The sequence below is a fragment of the Borostomias antarcticus genome, assembly GCF_949987555.1.
Source record: "Borostomias antarcticus genome assembly, chromosome: 19".
Lineage (NCBI taxonomy): Eukaryota > Metazoa > Chordata > Actinopteri > Stomiiformes > Stomiidae > Borostomias > Borostomias antarcticus.
The window spans coordinates 17,670,236-17,687,535 of NC_140252.1; the positions used below are offsets into that span (position 1 = coordinate 17,670,236).

The window sequence follows — 17,300 nt, forward strand, 5'->3', positions numbered from 1 at the left end:
AAAACATTTTTAAAAAATAGTAGTCTATTAAACAGTTGCTTTGGTAGAATTGGCATCTTTAGTCACTGATACTGGAACATGGGAGAGAGACCTCCTGTGCTTTCTAAAATAGTTTTTTTTTTCAACAGGCTCATAAATGTGCTACTTGCTGCGGAAGGGAGATTGGAAAAGGCCCCTCTATCTACATGGGAATGTAACCCCATCAGGTCACCCCCAGACCAACTGTACCTTACTGTACACATACTCTCATTGGAAAGATAGACAGAAATACAACACCCACGCTGAACACATACTGTACGCCAGCTTGACTAGTCTGATCTAAACTAGCCACATCCGGTCCAATCAGTCTTAACGTGCTCGGGTCTCAACCTCCAATGAAATGACGTGGATCCAGGGTTGGAGGGGAGGGTCTCCAAGGTGGTGATTTAGCCCGTTAGGAGCCTTCCTGCTTGGGCTTGGCCAGGTTGGCCCTCACCCGGGCCTGGTCCACGGCGTCCAGCATGTTCTTGCCGTCCATGGCGAGCGTGTGGGCGGCGGCCAGCATCTGCTTCTTGCACTCCTCCTTCAGGGAGGTGATGGCGTTCTGCTGGGCCAGGCGCATCTTGCTGATGAGCTCCGCCATGTCGTTGTTCAGCAGCTTCTGGGTGCCTTCGATCTGCGCGGGGAGACAAGCCAAACGGCGTGAAGGCCTGGTCTCGCAGTACGGGTGGATCAGCGTCGCGTAGCCCCGGCTGGCTAGTTCATCTTTTGCAGGCTGTCACAGCAGCGGCGATGGACTCCGCCCTGTTACGCCCTGCTCGAAGCTGCAATGTTTTTAACACTAGTCTTATTTACTCCAATGCTGTGATCACACCGGGCGCACATTTTTCCGGTCGCGCGGCGAGTTTACATAGAAAGTCAATTAAATTTGCGCGAACTGGGCGGCGGGCGGCACCGGCGGTGCGAATCAGGCGAACCCGGCGGCCAGGATTCGCCGCACAGCGACATTCGCAAAAGTTCAAAACTTTCTGCGGCGGATTCGCGCGGCAACCCATTGGATCCCGCGGTGAGATTGGGGCGAACTGGGCGGCATGAATTTTCTCGCCGCGCCCGGTGTGAACGTAGCATAAAGGACGCCGGTCCTCACATTACAGACAGAGAGAGAGGAACTGTACCTCGGTCCTGATGGACTCATGTAAGGTGGGCAGGATCTCGTCCACATTGCGAATCAAATCCCGTAGAGTCAATCCAACAGACTGCAGGGGAAGTAAAGGAATCATTAGGAGTCAAGGAGTCATCTGGTATGCATATGAGTCACTAGTTGTTAGAGCAGCACCCTAGAAGGACACCGCTGTATGAACTCACTCTAACTCCCCCTCGGCCTCAACCTCCATCCCTTACCTTGATGTTGATGATGTAGCTTTCTGGCTGTATGGTGCTGATGTCGTTCTTGAGCTGAACCACCACCTTGACCAGCTCCATGACTGACTGGTACACTTTGTCATCAGAACGGTCCAGCTCAGCTGTAGGGGCAGCCTGGGGGGGAGAGGAGAGAGAGGGAGAGGGAGAGAGGGGGGAGGGAGAGAGGTGTGAGACAGAGAGAGAGAGAGGGGGAGAGAGAGAGGGGGGAAAGATAGGGGAGGAAGAGAGAGAGAGGGGAGAGAGAGAGGAGAGGAAAAAGAGGGGAGTGAGAGAGAGAGAGAGAGAGGGTGGAGAGAGGAGGGAGAGAGAGGTGAGAGAGATCGGCTTAAGGGAGGAGGGTAATATTTATTGTATACTACCAAACCTAACATTTGCTCTGTCTCTTTTTGGCCTTCGATGTAAAAAGATGTGTGGTTGTCAAAGCAGGCCGACAGATCAGATAAAACGAATAAAACAACCAATCAAGAGAGACAGGAGTGGAGATGGGAGGCGGGATTACATGGGCAGTGAGACGAGGAGGCTTCTCCGGCGCCGCTGTGAGCGTGGACAGAAACAGAAGACATGGTGAGAGGTGGACCGGCATCGCAGTCGACGCACGAGAACGACAACGACTGCGTGTTTACAAGCTACGAAGCCGGTCGCTATTTATTTATTTACCGAAATTGGAAATGGTATGATCAAGAATATTCAGGAAGTGAACACTCACCATGGCCAGTCTCTGGTTTTGGCGACTACAGAGGGAGAAACCAAGAACGTGTGTATGATAAAGTAGAAGCAAGCATTAATATCACATAAAAGAAACTAGGCCTTCATCCAGTATATTCTGACATAGATCAGTAGTCTCTAAGATAATTCCCCACTTGCGGACTGTTACTGTAAGTTGCTTTTATCTTATCTTTCATTATGCCCCTGAGATACAAGTTCCGCTCTGACCGCGTGGTATAAATGGACAGACAGAGAAGTGGATCAGACGGGTGGGGGGGACGAACGACGGAACCTACCGCCGGTCTGGCGTCGTTGTCCGGCCCCATGGGGTCCTGAAAAGGAACAGGCAGGGTCATTTGACAGAATAAGGACAAGGACCCCCTCTCGGGCACGCCGTCCAGAGGCAAATTCAATTGGAGTGTGACAGAGCGTCGAGAGAGCGCGCGCCGGGGGTCGACCGGGGTCGACGCGGCCGGATGTCCCACCAGGAGTCTCTCCTCCTTCTCCAGCCACTTGTTGTCCTCCATCATCTGCTGCTTCTGCCGGCGCATGGTGTCCTGCATGCGCGCCCGCTCGCTCTGCCACAGCCGCTGGGCGTCCTCCTTGCTGGACGGGCCGACCGTGAACTCCCCCTCCTGGCCGGGATGAGAAGTGCGCGCGGGAGGGGGTCAGGGGGTGGTCATGTTTGGATGGAGCGCAAGTGAGCGCACACGCACACACACATGCACACACACGCACAAACACACAAAAACAAACATATACACACACAAACACCCACAGGGAGGCATTTATGAATGGGCACACAATTTATACTGAACTGTAAATAATACTACATATATGAATAAACAAGTATGAGCCTTAAATGGTGCAGATTAATGTAATTCAGACCGATAACATCAATGTGTGATTCGATAATTCAGGAAGTCCTCCACAACCAAAGCTAGAGATTACAGGAAGCGGAAACACAGTGGAGATACCGGCTGGTATCGTAAAGACACGGGACGCCGAGATACAGAAGGCAGAGAGACAGGAAGTAGAAATATGGGAAGGGCGGAGGGGGTCCCTACCCCCATGCTACGTCGTCGAGGGGACATCCTGGGAACCATCAGGCTGCTCATGGAGTCCACGGGGGACTGGTATTCACAGGGGCTGACCAGGTCGGGGGAGCTGGCGCACAACGCCTCGTTCAGCTGACCCAAAAACGTACACATGGGCCGGTGAGAACATGACAACACACGACCCCTCCCATCTTACTGTGAGGTTCCACCGTCGAAGGTGTTCGTCAGGCGTCTACCCCCAACCAGACAGAGAGATTTTCAACAATGAGAGCGATGGTTTGTTTTAGTTATGCGCGGTTGCAGAAGGTCCGTTACCTGAATGTGTAGGCCGATGCTGAGGGTGTTTCCGAAGCGTCCGGGTTTCATTCTCGATGGCTGGGAGGTAAAAAAAACAACACTTATATACAGTAGCGCTTTTATCCAAAGCGCTTTACAATGAAGGCCTCTCATTCACCCATTCACACACACATTCACGCACCGATGGCGGCAGCTGCCATGCAAGGTGCTAGCCTGCTCATTGGGCGATTTGGGGTTCTGTGTCTTGCCCCAAGGACACTTCGACATGTCGTCAGGAGGAGACGGGATTCGAACCGCCGAACCTATGCGATCATTGGACGACCCGCTCTACCTCCTGAGACACAGGAGGTGTCCTGGCAGCATTGGTAGGTCAGTGTGTGTGTGTGTTATACATAACAAACGGGAAAGTCTTGGTACCTTCGGCGGCGCTTCGTTAATGCTGAACTTGGCGTCGTAGAGCTTGGTGGAGCGTTTTTTGTCCCTCTGTCTCTCCACCTCCTCCTCCTTCTCCATCTTGTGGACGTCACTGGGACAGTTCAGACGGAAACCATATATAAAAGCCACTCGTGTGAGGAGGGTCTACCAACACAATCACCATCGTCAATACAGAAACCCCTACTGCAGTTACTCAAACTAGACTGAAGTGGACACTGGTCTGAAGTTGAATTGGATTGTGAATGAGAGCAGGGTCGAGAGAAAACTCTCTCTGGCAAAAAAGAGATTTATTTTTTAATATAAGACCAGATACAACCTTAATAATCCCCAGAAGGGGACATTTGTTTTCAGACAGACGGATGGAGGCCGTACCTGATCTTGACCACCAGGTCGGTGAAGGTGGGCCTCTCGCGGGGGTCGTAGGACCAGCAGCGGGTCATCAGCGAGTAGAGGGCGGGGGGGCAGCGGTCAGGCTTGGGCAGCCGGATGCCCTGCTCCAGCTGGTTGATCACATCCCGGTTCTCCAGCCAGTAGAAGGGCTGCTGCCCACTGCTCATGATCTCCCACATGCACACGGCTACGGGGGGGGAGATGCAGGTGAGAGAGACGCACACACACACACACACACGACGGCGGTGCAGGATACACAACCTGAGAGACACTGTTAACGATACACACACACACACACACACACACAGTAGCATGGGGATACAGTGAAGGAGACACATACAATATGGGCATACACACAAACATACTCACACACACACACACACACAGTCTCCCCCCAAAGCCGTGCCATTCCGGCTGGAGCTGCGCCAGGCTCAATTCAATTTCATATTGTCCTCTAAATGCTAGTTGAAATATATGTTAATGCCATTGAAATAGCCAAATGCCTTTTATAAGAAGCGTTAATACCTTTAATAGTTTATAGAGATGTGTTCATCCGGCCATTTCAATGTTGAGTTCATTTCAAATGAATGTTGGATAGTCCTGTAAATTGCTTATTGCTTCATTGCAGACTAGCTCATGCTGAAAAACTACTCTAATAGACTCTAATAGCACAATGTGCCTTTGTATAACGCAATGTGCCAATTGATTTCCTATAGTAAGAGTCGAGAATATTTGAAGGAATATAGAGAATGCCTATTTTCTGCAGCATGTAGGCTATATTTTTAAGAAGCATCTCTAAAGTTATGAGAACGAACCCAGCAGTTTCCCTTGGTGGTTATTTCTGCAATTCAGTTCACAACTACACTATTTCTGTCTGTCATTTTCACTATTTTACACTATTTCTGTCACATTTTTATGGTTTGCTGCTCTTTAAATATGTGTTAATGCCATTGAAATAGCCGAATGCCTTTAATAGTTTATAGAGAACTATGTGTTAATGTCAATGAAATAGCTGAATGCCTTTTATGGTTTATAGGTAGCATTAATGCCTTTAATAGTAGGAATGTGTTTATTCCAACATTGAGTTCATATCAAAGGAACGTTGGATAGTCCAGTAAATTGCATATTCCTTCAACATGCAGTATTGAGCGGCCTACCTCATGCTGAAAAACAACATGGACTGTAATAACATTTTGACGGAGTCATAAAAGTTTGCACTCACGAAATTATAATCATTATTCTTTCCTTTAGGCCTATTTCCCTGTCCAATTTTGAAAAGTTAAATTCTCCTTCTACTTTAGAACAAGTTTTGGGGTTCTGAGTCAGAACATTCTATTTTGTTTTCATAAACAGACACTGGAAATAGACTTCCCTTGCCAGAGGCTAAAACATCAAACTCATTATTTTTATGAAATTTTACTTCTATTAAGTACTATTATTTGTTTATAGTGTGATGCAAACGTGTGCTCATCAATGTTGTTAGTCAGCAAAACAGGCCCAAACACGTTTGTAAGAAACAAAGGCGCACAGATGCGAGCATCCCACACACAGTAATCTAAGCACCTTGTCATATGTGTGCGGACATGCTTCTGCAACAACTTTGTTGGGAGACCTACGTTTTCAAAAGCCAACACCCCTGAGTGAGCACAGTCACACCCCAGAGGTCGAGGTAGAGGGGGTGTGATGAGCTCTGCTGTTCGCTCTGCCGTTATCAGCGGGAACGAGACTGAGGGGACAGTCAGGATCTGCTGACTCTGAGTCTGAGATATAGATGCCAACGATTGGACCTGACTGGCAGCACAAACTCGCCTGTTTGCTCATGTCAGAATAAGTGATGGAGTGGCTCCTAAAGGCGGGACAAGATTCATCTAACTGAAGCGCCTCACAAACCAAACCGTACGCTAGCTGTCAGATGACTGAGTTGACTCTGAGTACAGTATGGAGTTTCAGGTCTGAGGAAAATCTCTGGAACAGGTCAAAGGTGAGGAGATTGACTCTGAACCCAAACAAGGGTAACGGTCAGTCATCTACCTGTTGGTCAGAGAATTAATTAGGCTTGTTTCTGATGGAATAGCAATAAATAATATAAAAGGACTGAGCAGTGTGAGGTGAACAATGCTTGAAAAGGTCACTGCCACAAAATCAATAACATAATCAGAAACACCCAGTTTCAACTACTGTCTATTTATCTTTGGTGAGAAATAATGTGATATTATCCAGTGACAGTATTGTGTGTTAAATTCCAAAATAACCAACAAAAATGTTCTAATATTTAACAGTTTTGAACTGTGGGCTGGAAGGCCCATCTTTCAAAGATCCCACAGCTGTCATCTGTCTCACCTCAAGGTAAATAACAGACATAATGTACAAGCGCCAAGCAGCTGGGTGGGAGATGCGTCCGGAAGGCCTTGACTCTGCAAAGGCATCTGGGACTTCCCCACGGGGAGAGCCATGTCTGAGAGGGGGGGGGGCTGGAGGACCGTCGAGGTATTAAAATGTGAATAATTTCCTCTCGCCAACATCGAGGGCCTTTTTTTATAGTTTCATAAAACACTCGAGGAACATATCAATATCCGCCCGGATGGTTTTATGGACTCGCTGTTTGTGTCGCTCTGAGTCGCCTGTTCAAAATGCAGATGAAGGATTGAGAAGAGCACTTCGGGGGAAGTGATCATTTTAAAAGTGATAATTCAACACGATGTAGAGAGAAGAATGGAAGCTATCTTTCCATCCCGCTGCAGCGAGGGTGGAGGAAAAGCCCCTTTATGCTAATCTCGTCACGGTTAGCCTACAGCTTCTAGGGAGCTCAAAGTCGGGCCCTGGGTTTTTTTTGGGGGGGGGAATCAAGCTTACCGAACATCCAGACATCACTAGCCGAGGTGAAGCGTCTGAAGTTGATGGATTCGGGGGCCATCCATTTGATGGGCAGCCGCGTTACTGAGGCTGAAAGAAAGTCCCGGCGTTTTACACTTTATATCTAACCATCACACTTCAACACACCGCCTTGTGTCGAGGGGAAAACGTTTCACAAAAAGGCTGTACATAGTAAGTAGTATTTGAGATCATTCAGATGAATCCGAGTGTACCTTTGTAGTACTCCTCCTCCTCGATGTATCTGGAGAGGCCGAAGTCGCCGAGCTTCACGCAGTCCGGACTGGCCACCAGCACATTCCGCACCGCGATGTCTCTGTAATGACATGAACACCGGGATGGGAAAAGGGTGAGCAGGGCTACTGTTCCAGCCCTGCGAAGGCTTCCGATTACCGAGTGCAAAGACCCTAAACTGACGTTTACAATCAGATATTAGCGGCTGGTTTTGTTTGTTTGCATGTGCTTGTGTCCAGTTCCACACCACATCTGGCCCCCGGATGATTACTGTTTTTTTTCGTCCCTCTGGAATATGTAGGGGTGGGTCGTATGCCAACCTCCCTTGTTCTCTGTAAAGCGCATTGTGTCGCCTCTGGGTATGAAATGCGCTATACAAATAAAGCTTTGATTGATTGATTGATTGATTGATTGACCACACAGACACAACAGCTACATAGCTACAGCACCTTATACTATAAACTGTATTGTCAGACATCTAAAGATTAGCCTGTGGGGGGCTTTTTGCCTTCAGGGGTGTCCGAACGAACGTTTTCCCACCTGTGGACCATGTTGACTCCCACCAGGTAGACCAGGGCTTTGCAGATCTGCAGGCTGAAGAGGACCAGGGTCAGGTTGGTCAGACTCTGCTGGTTCTCAGTGAGATAGGCTCCAAGCTGAAGAGGGAGGGACAATGTTATATAATACAATGTTTTTATTCTAATTGCATGATAATAAAGCTGATTTTTTTTTTATTTTTATAAAATGTACATTACTTACAGTATCCTTGATGCAAACTGAGTCCTATGGATGTCTTTTGCATTTCAGGATAATCTCCTGGTTTAACACTAATTTATACATATTGCGCTACTGTATAAGTATTTAAATTTGACGTGATAGTGTTGTTCAGGTGGTGGAGCAGACATCCACATCTTGTGGCTGTTTCTTAAGAGCATGGCTAGCAGAGGAGATGGAGGGAGCCCACTGTGCTCTTTTATCCAACTGGGGACAAAGAGAACCAAGCTCTTCCTTATGTTTGGGTCGGCATGACCCAAACTAGTTTTCAACATATTTTGAGTGTTGGGGGGGGTCTACTTTTCTCAAGTTAAGGTGGTGAGGAAGTCCTGGTAAGTGGACTGCAATTACACAGCCCAATTTCACCTTAACAATGGCCTCATTCACCCATTCTCACACACCAATGGCGTCCAGCTGCCATTCAAGGCGCTAGCCTGCTCACGGGGAGCAATTCAGTGGGTTCGGCGTCTTGCTCAAGGACACTTCGACATGTGGAGAGAGGAGGAGCCGGGAATCGAACCGCCGTCCATACGGTCATTGGGCGACCAGCTCTACCTCCAGAGCCACGGCCGCCCCGGGTGACGAGGTGGGCGGTCACCCACCTCTCCGTGAGGGTAGAGCTCCATGACGATCCACACGGGGTCCTCCTCGATGATCCCAATCAGCTTGACGATGTTGGGGTGGTCCAGGTTCTTCATGATCACTGACACACACACACACACACACAAACACACACACACACACACACACACACACAAAGTAGTTAAGAACCATACACCAAGTTTGTGTTCCGCATGGAAACTTTGATACGTGAATTAAAGTTTTTAAGAGCTGCCTAAGGGCCCATTCATAGTCTAGCTAGCGCGAGCTACGCAAGGCTACGCAAGGTGACGTTGACGCGTCCTTGCGTAGAAACGTGTCATGCCCAAAATTGTAACTTTACGCGAGCGCAAGTGCTATTTCACACAAACCGAAAGGGGCGCTGACGCAAGGCAGCAACCCCGTGCGCTCAGAGTGAACCAAAATACTAGCGAAGAGCCCGCGTTCACAGCCACGTCAGCGTAGCCTGCTCCCTAAGAGATCTGTGTCAGCAGCAGGAAGTGTTTAGGTGTCTGGGTGTGTCATCTTCACTCTGTACCTGCTTCGCTCATAAACTTCTCCATGACTTCAGGAGAACAGTCTTTACAGGTCTTCACCGCCACACTGGGCCTGTCCCCATTCTGCTTCAGTCACATATTATAGAGATAAAAGCAGTAAAAAAGCAGATCACACATGCAGATAAACAGTTCACAGTAACGCACTCATACACAGTCACTTTGGTAGCAGGCTTTGGGGTGAAGGGCTGTATCATCATTGAAAGTCGATGGTTGTGCGAGGTATCCTTGCCTGCTTTTTGTAAACTCCATCGTAGACCTCGCCGAAAAACCCCGATCCGAGAATTCGGCCGAGAACAATGTCGTTCCTGTCTATCCCATACTTCACGACTGGAAGCAAGCATGAGTAGGTGTCACTTAACGCCGTCAAATCCCCACTGAACCAACCACAAGTGCCTTTTTAAGATTTAAAAAAGAGCGCCTCCACTCACCAGACTTCGGCCTTTCATCTAGAATCTCACAATAAATATCCGACCCTAAGAAACAGATGAAGAAAAAGTTCACATTAGGTTATGCTTCACACTATAACATTATAATAAGTTACATGTATGTTTATACATAAGGGGAACCATTATAATGACTCAAATACCAGAACCAATTCTGTTTTTTGACCAAAACGGCATCGACGATGAGAAACGGTGACTCACCCATACTGTATCTGAAGGAGCCGGTGTCCCGTCTGCTCCAGGGATGAGAGACAGGTGGGTCATCAATGCTACAGCTCTTTTCTGGTCAATAAATCTACCTGTCAGCATCTATTTCTTCTTTCAGCTAAGCTTACAGCCACATCCCAGTAGTTCACCACAGCAGTTCAGCCAATTTACTTGATTCGTGACACATTCACTTGACACATGACCAAAAATGACACGTACTACTGCGTTCTGCAGTCAAGTTCTGTCAGAAATAATTAAATGACTGAACATTTTTGGGTTTTTGTAAGATGGAAAAAGCCTGACATTTCATATGACAAACTGACATCTGTATGACAACTGACTGACAAGAAACCGGAGAACATCACTTACTCGGTCGGAATCTCTGGCAGGGAACTTCTTAAGTTAGCATCTATGGACGACAGAGTCAACGTCTTACTCATAACAATATAGGCTTTTGGCAGTGATCTAAAATGTCCTACTGATTATAGAGAATACGGATGTGCCATTACTGCTTTCACAGATATTTAGAGGTCAGAGCAGAGGAAGGAGAGGAGTCAAGGAGGTGAGGAAAGGAAACCACTACAGACAATTGAGTGCCGAATGCAGCCCCTCATTTGACGCGTCCCTTACCTTTGTTGGGCCTGGAGATAAACGTTTCTTCTCTGCCACTCTCCAGTCGACAGTACCCGTCGATCAGGTCCACCATGTTCTCAGCCATGGCAAAAGTGGCCACGTTGATGGACAGTGGCTAACGAAAGAAAAAAAAAAATATATATATCATTCACAATCACGAGATAGGATACGTGTCAGGGTGATGGGATGGGTGTTTAGAAGGCGGATGGGGGTCGGGAGGTGGGAGCGCTCACTTGTCTGGCTCCTTCTATCTCCAGGTTGATAAGGGCTTTTCCGTCGTTCTGCTGTAAGCATTTGATGCTTTGGATTTTCTTGAACTCGGCTAGGCACACAGGCTGGGGGTGAGAAAGAATGACGGTCCGATTTATGACGCGCGATAGCACCGCGTTTGAAAGGAGTTAAAAAGCAGACGAATCTAACTCCTAGTGAGTTATGCTACAGTATGATGCTACCTCGGGGCAGCCGGTTGCCCCGTCACTCCGAGGCACCTGCGGTCGATTGACACGGTCACGGCTTTTCTCTGTCCTGGCCCCGCAGTGGTGGAGTGAACTGCGCACTGACGTCAGGACAGCAGAGTGGCTGCCCATCTTTCGCCACAGGCCCCAAACTCACCTCTTCAAGAAGTACTACAACAATCCTCCCCCTTAAGCACCTATTGTATTTTTAGTTTGCTACTCTTCACTTTGCCTTCAGCACTAGATTATGCTCTAAGTCACTTGTTTTAGAAAGGAGATGCACTTTTCTGACAAGTAGTAGTACACTGACAACTCCTAGGTTTAATGCAATTATTCTAAGTCGCTTTGGATAAAAGCATCAGCTAAATGACTGTGAATGTAATGACAGCACATGACGGAAATGTGACGATATGCCGTGAAACTGCGTCAGTGTGGAGCCGTGCACGGGGCGCGGTGACGGACGGGCGCACGCTGCTCACCGCCGAGTCTTTCTGGGTGCGCTGGCGAATGCCCCTGGCTCCGATGACCAGCTCCACGGACAGACTCCAGCCTTGCTGTAGAAGAACAGGCGTTGCGGTTATGTTATTAAGTAGGATTTGTACGAATGAACAAAGATTATGATCACTATCGTTGCCGAGTCACGTCACTCGAAAATAGACGGGGAATTTCGGTTAGGTTGCCGATAATCCAAATAAATAATAAAATCTCACCACTAGCTCACAGGGGAAGACCTCCTCGTCAAAGCTGATGAACTGGTTGAGGGTTTCGAAGAACTTGACCATGCACTCCTCCTCCTTCAGCGTGGCGTACTGCTGGAACGTTTGCTGGATGAGCTTCCTGAGGGCCCGCGACTGACAACACCACAGAGTCAAGTCAAACATCGGCTCCAGCTTCGCTCAATAAAGCCCACCTCAGAAAGGCCTCTCAGCCAATCACAATGCATGGTCGGAGCTAGTGGATTTAAAGATAGCTATCATTGTGTTTCCTCATCATCATGAAGGGAAATCCTGTTAAACTTGTAAATTGCTGCTGCTGATAACAAGATCAACTTTAATGTTCCACAAATGGAAAATTTGGCTTGACCTTTCACCCATACTGCAGCCATAAAACAACAACAACAAGCATTCACATATACAAATACAATCTTAGTGCATCCATACAAACATAACACAATTGAAACACAGTACCCAATACAAATAGGCCTACAATGTGAAGATACCCCTACAAGGACAATAATATCCTCATCTCCCCTTGTCTTGTCACTACTTCATTTGCCGCTATTTAAAAGTTTCCCCGACAAAGGGATGAATGAATTCTTCTCTCTATACAGTCTGCAGCGAGGACCCCTGCTGGTTCTCCAGAGTGCAGACATAGAAGTGTGTTGAATAGAAGATACAGAGAGCGGTGTTCACCTTCATGCTTTCTATCAGGCTTTTGGGAAAGAAGAGATCCAGGCCCACGTCCCTCCTGTGTATGGTCAAAGGGAACACATTCAGAGAGCGCATGCTTAGAATCACACACATAGAGAAGTTGTAAGGTTTGGGGAAGGAGGGGGGGGGGGGGGGGGGGGACTCACTCCAGCAACTCGAAGTTGGACTTCTTCTCTAGGCCTTTAGCATTCATGTCCTTGTAAAACCTCCTGAAAAGACAACATAGAACAATATGAGAAGTCATAGTTTGTTTACAAATTTGTTGCTTTTAAAATGTGAGGAGTGTAACTCTCTTGTAGGATACAGAGCCCGAACCCCCGTGTGTGTGTGTGTGTGTGTGTGTGTGTGTGTGTGTCTGCGTGCGTGCGTGCGTGCGTGTCTCACTGGTCAAATCCATTTAGTTGTTTACACAACGGCCAGGTCAAGAGAGAGGAATGCTCTCGTGCTCCTCACCTGATCTCCAGACATCCGAGCTGCAGCGCCATCCCATCGCTGACCTTACTGGCATGGTACTGCATGTACTCACTACGCACCTGATAGAACACAAACGCCACTGTGAGGCCATGTTTCTGACCGTTCGTTGTGATCTAGCGGTTTCTGCGTTGACGTAAAAGGTATCGGTGTACGCTCTGATTAGGGGCTCCGTCACCTGTTGGTAGAAGTACAGCAATGTGGTCCGGTCCTCTTTGAACCTTTCCAGGAAATGGTCTGGAATGTAGCGCACGCGCAGGTCGTACCTGGAGGAGAGAGGGGAGGGTGAGTGTGTGTGTGTGTGTGTGTGTGTGTGTGTGTGTGTGTGTGTGTGTGTGTGTGTGTGTGTGTGTGTGTGTGTGTGTGTTTGTGTGTGCGTGTGTGATAAACATAAATATGGCATTCTACTTTCTATTTCTTTTGTATACTTCTGTCGTAAAAGGCTTTTCTGGAAAAGTTTTCTCGGGAACGCTGCACTTCCCGTGAAACGCCTGAATCAGCGCAATCAGCTCACAGAATCAGCACGCAAGCACATACAGATACTAGGCATGACATTCCCGGGAAAGATCCTATCCTATCCTTATCCTATCCGATCCCAGGTCCCAGATCACCTCCACTCCGCCTCCACATGGTGGCTCTCGTAGCGCTGCTCCACCTCCTCCACCGTCAGGTCCGGGTGGAGCCAGTGGAGCTCGTCCGACTTCAGGTGCTTGAGCTGGAGCCCGTAGCAGGCCTGGTGCTGGATGTCCGGTCCCAGCCTGCCGCTGACCAGGATCGACCTGATGATGGCCTGGAGAGGAGAGGTGGGGGGGGGGGGGAAGGGAGGGAGGGGGTGTTTATTCACTGTAGTAAGACCCCAACGTTATCACAGTTTGAAACGAGTCTTCTGCCATGGTAACATTGTAACATGTAACACACTAGCGCTATGTGATGATAGCCTAGATGAAGGGTGAGAAGAAGCACTGGGACTCACATCAATAAACAACTATAACCAACAGTAAAAGTATTAGAGGTGATCACTGGTGAGACTTTTACATTTTATGCCGACTATCAAGTAGCAAAGCAGTAACAGTTCTGTGCAATGGACTAACAATGTACTAATCCAAACCTTTTCACCCAACAATAGCTGCTAACTCTTTTAAAGCAGATGCTTTCTCAGGGGCTTGTCCTGTAAGCTATGGTTGACAGCTCATCAGTTTCAAATTACAGTTTCACTTAATCCAGCCCAATAGATGTAAAGCTCAAGTAAACCAAAATGATTAAAAAACACAAAAGACACACATCTCTAGCCACATAACCATAACAAACATAACCCCATAGCGCTTTCTTTAAGTATATAAATACAAAGTATTACACATCATCATCTCGTGAACTAATATCCCTATCGATGTTTTCTCACCCTGATCTGCCATGAGCTGTCACACTTCACCAGCTTGAAGTTCTTGCCCAGGTTGTTGCTGGTGGTGAAGCAGACCTTCAGGATCTTGATGGGCCCCCCGTTCCCGCAGAGGGCAGCGTCCTCTGGGCTGGGCTCTGGCCCGTTGTGGCCCGGGCTGGGAACCTTCCAGGACAAGGTTCTGGTGTCTCCAGACATCACCTCATACATGCTCAGGGTAGGGAGGACACCATCATCATACCCACATCACTCCTGGAGAGGAGGAGATAATAGACACTGTTAGGAAGTCTGATCCCCATAAACCGCACGCCCGTATTACCAGGTCTCTCTTGAGAATGAGTCCCTGTGTCTCAATGAGATTTACCTGTCTAAATAAAGGTTAAAAGAAAATTACATTTAAAAAAAAACACCCTGTGTTTTCAGTGGAGGTAGGCCTAGTTTAAATGAATGAATACACTACATTTGACTAGTACAATATGTTGTTGACTGAAGTCACAGATTAGATAGTGATGGTGTAACTTGAGAAATTACTATATCAACGTAGATAAACTACAGTAATATCCTGATTCTCACATGAGAAACGTGTGTAATCTCACAAGACATTTAGATAGTGGACAATATGTGAATCCATGCGCTTTCCTTTGACTCGGAGTGAGCTGATAAGGTCTAAAGATTACATTCCTGCCTCCTTATTCATGTGAAGACCTGTGTGAGTCACCCGGCACACACTGTTGTCAATGACTTGTACACACTAGTACCGTAGACTTTCTCACTGAACATCCATCAAAACAGATAGCACTCCTCTTGATTTCTCAAACAGCCTTGCGCTGTTTCTTAACGCAATCACAGACTGTCAGTTTCGGCACATGTTTTCTTGCCTAGTCATCGTTGTTACGCAACTAGGCCAGACCGTACAGCCACGCTGAGAACACGCAGCCGTGCTGGAAAAATGAAATGAAATAGAAAACACAACGGCTCCAAAAGCATCAGACCTGAAACACAACAGCGGCTGGAGTACACTGGAGCAACGGATTTTCTTTTTTTGACAAGTCATGTTTTCTTAGGCCCCTGCAGTTACGCTACCGCAGTCCGTTCTCTCCACCGGCCACGGTGCAAGTGAGGAGGTCTGTGGTGCACCGATCTCATGTTTGCTCTGTTCTTCTTCAGACAATGACACCTGACTACGACAAGAACACCTGATGATCGATTACTCAATGGAGAGTCATAGAACAAAGTCTACTTCTCACTTGGAAATCAGCACAACACAGTGTCTTACTGCTCTTTCATGAAAAAGCAAGCGTGCATGACATCCAAATAAGATATGGGGAATATTCTCATTATAACTGGTTACTTTCACAGTCCGTGAAAATGTGACAATGTTTGTAATGTAACCAGGCACGAATGCACACAAAGCAAGAATAGGAAACATTGAAGTGAAACGTTGAATCCCACTTCATAAGCAGTCTCTCTTCGTATAGGCCTACCCGATATGTCACCGTATATTTACCTCAACATAAACCAAGGTCATGACCCTGTAGTGAACACAGCTACATACCTGGGAGGTTCGCCGCGCCCGGGTTATCAATCGTAACCAAAAACGACGTGAAGCCTAAAAAAGGAACTGAGTTCATCAGCAGCTACCCTTCTTCCCTGGGCCTCTGCTGTTGTTGGACAGGGTACTGTTTTGATAGCCAGAGGCAGTGAATTCCTCACCCTCAGTGCGTGTGCGTGTGTGCGTGTGCGTGTGTGTGTGTGTGTGTGTGTGTGTGTGTGTGTGTGTGTGTGTGTGATGAGCTGTGCCTGGGGCCTGTGCCTGTGGCATGCTCAGCACCTAGCACCACCATCTGGGCATGGAAAACATCAAGGATGAGGATGGACAGGCTTACATCGTGGGAGGAGGACATACTGTATAAGTAGCAATGGAGAAGGCCTAGCCTACTGTATGTTTAGGGTTAGCTTGTATTTAGAATCAGAATAGATTTATCGCCAGGTAGATTTTTTACACTTAGGACTTTGTTCTGGTCATTTGGTGCATAACACTGATGGATAGACAACGATAGGCAGGGTACAGGGACGACATAGGACAGTGCAAAGACAGGACAGTGCAACAGGACACTACAAAATATATAGTAAGGCAGGGAGTAAAGGGAATGCATGATGAGCAGTTGGCTTCAAATGTTCCCAATAATCGTGTGAGAACTCATCCAGATCAACACAGATGGGAGGAGCTTCTACCTGTTAGCCTCTAAAAACGACTGCGGTCAAATGCGGTGTAGAACAGGCCTCCTCACAGATGGTTATCTAACCTAGCCTACATTCCATTGTGGCATTTTCATGCACCTCTACGTTCAAACATCTTTAATCGTGCATTATTTGACGTTTGTCACAAATACATCAACTGACACAGCTATACAACTGCTTCCATAACAAAAATATTGAAACTACATATTCTATGTACTTCACAAACACGCTAGGCTATGGAAACACCATACAGGTAATAGCCTGCCCACGCACATACAACAGTTGTTGGGGAACTCTTGATGTTTCCACCATCTTTCTGGACATTGAGTAACATCCATGCAACCCTGGATCGGGTAAAGATAACAAGTATGTGAGACTTTAACATGCAAACACAAAGCCCAGAGCAGTATGGGGAACACACAGGAGAGGAACTGGGTCTGACTGGCTTGGATGAAAAACTTGCCCAGACAACAGTCTACCACAAGAGGAAAAGTAATCCATATCTGAATATAAAGATCTTAAACATGTGGCCTAGTTATGTTGTTCTTTATGTTGTTTTGTCATGACATTTGACTCAAATTAAGTCACACATTCTAGCTTGAGTTATAATATGATAATTCTACACAGGATATAGGGCCATTAAACATTGCCCAACATCGGTGTCACATAATTGTACAATTGAAATATTTGAATCAATAGTTC

At 47.3% G+C, this 17,300-nt stretch overlaps 1 protein-coding gene across 1 annotated transcript; it reads right to left on the reverse strand.

Moving 5' to 3' along the window:
- Nucleotides 1-433: 433 nt before the first annotated feature.
- On the reverse strand, nucleotides 434-14,567 carry ptk2bb (protein tyrosine kinase 2 beta, b; the record flags this gene model as incomplete). The annotated part of the gene is made up of 30 exons (XM_084454048.1): nucleotides 434-655; nucleotides 1,155-1,235; nucleotides 1,381-1,515; nucleotides 1,901-1,935; nucleotides 2,108-2,132; nucleotides 2,403-2,438; nucleotides 2,592-2,741; nucleotides 3,174-3,296; nucleotides 3,480-3,539; nucleotides 3,879-3,987; nucleotides 4,269-4,473; nucleotides 7,140-7,229; nucleotides 7,373-7,473; nucleotides 7,932-8,047; nucleotides 8,768-8,868; nucleotides 9,304-9,385; nucleotides 9,552-9,649; nucleotides 9,751-9,795; nucleotides 9,967-9,998; nucleotides 10,342-10,381; nucleotides 10,603-10,720; nucleotides 10,839-10,940; nucleotides 11,540-11,614; nucleotides 11,771-11,911; nucleotides 12,473-12,527; nucleotides 12,637-12,699; nucleotides 12,944-13,023; nucleotides 13,140-13,227; nucleotides 13,573-13,751; nucleotides 14,361-14,567. 30 exons carry the CDS (start codon nucleotides 14,565-14,567, stop codon nucleotides 434-436), a joined length of 2,994 nt encoding a protein of 997 aa, XP_084310174.1.
- Between the last annotated feature and the right edge of the window lie 2,733 nt (nucleotides 14,568-17,300).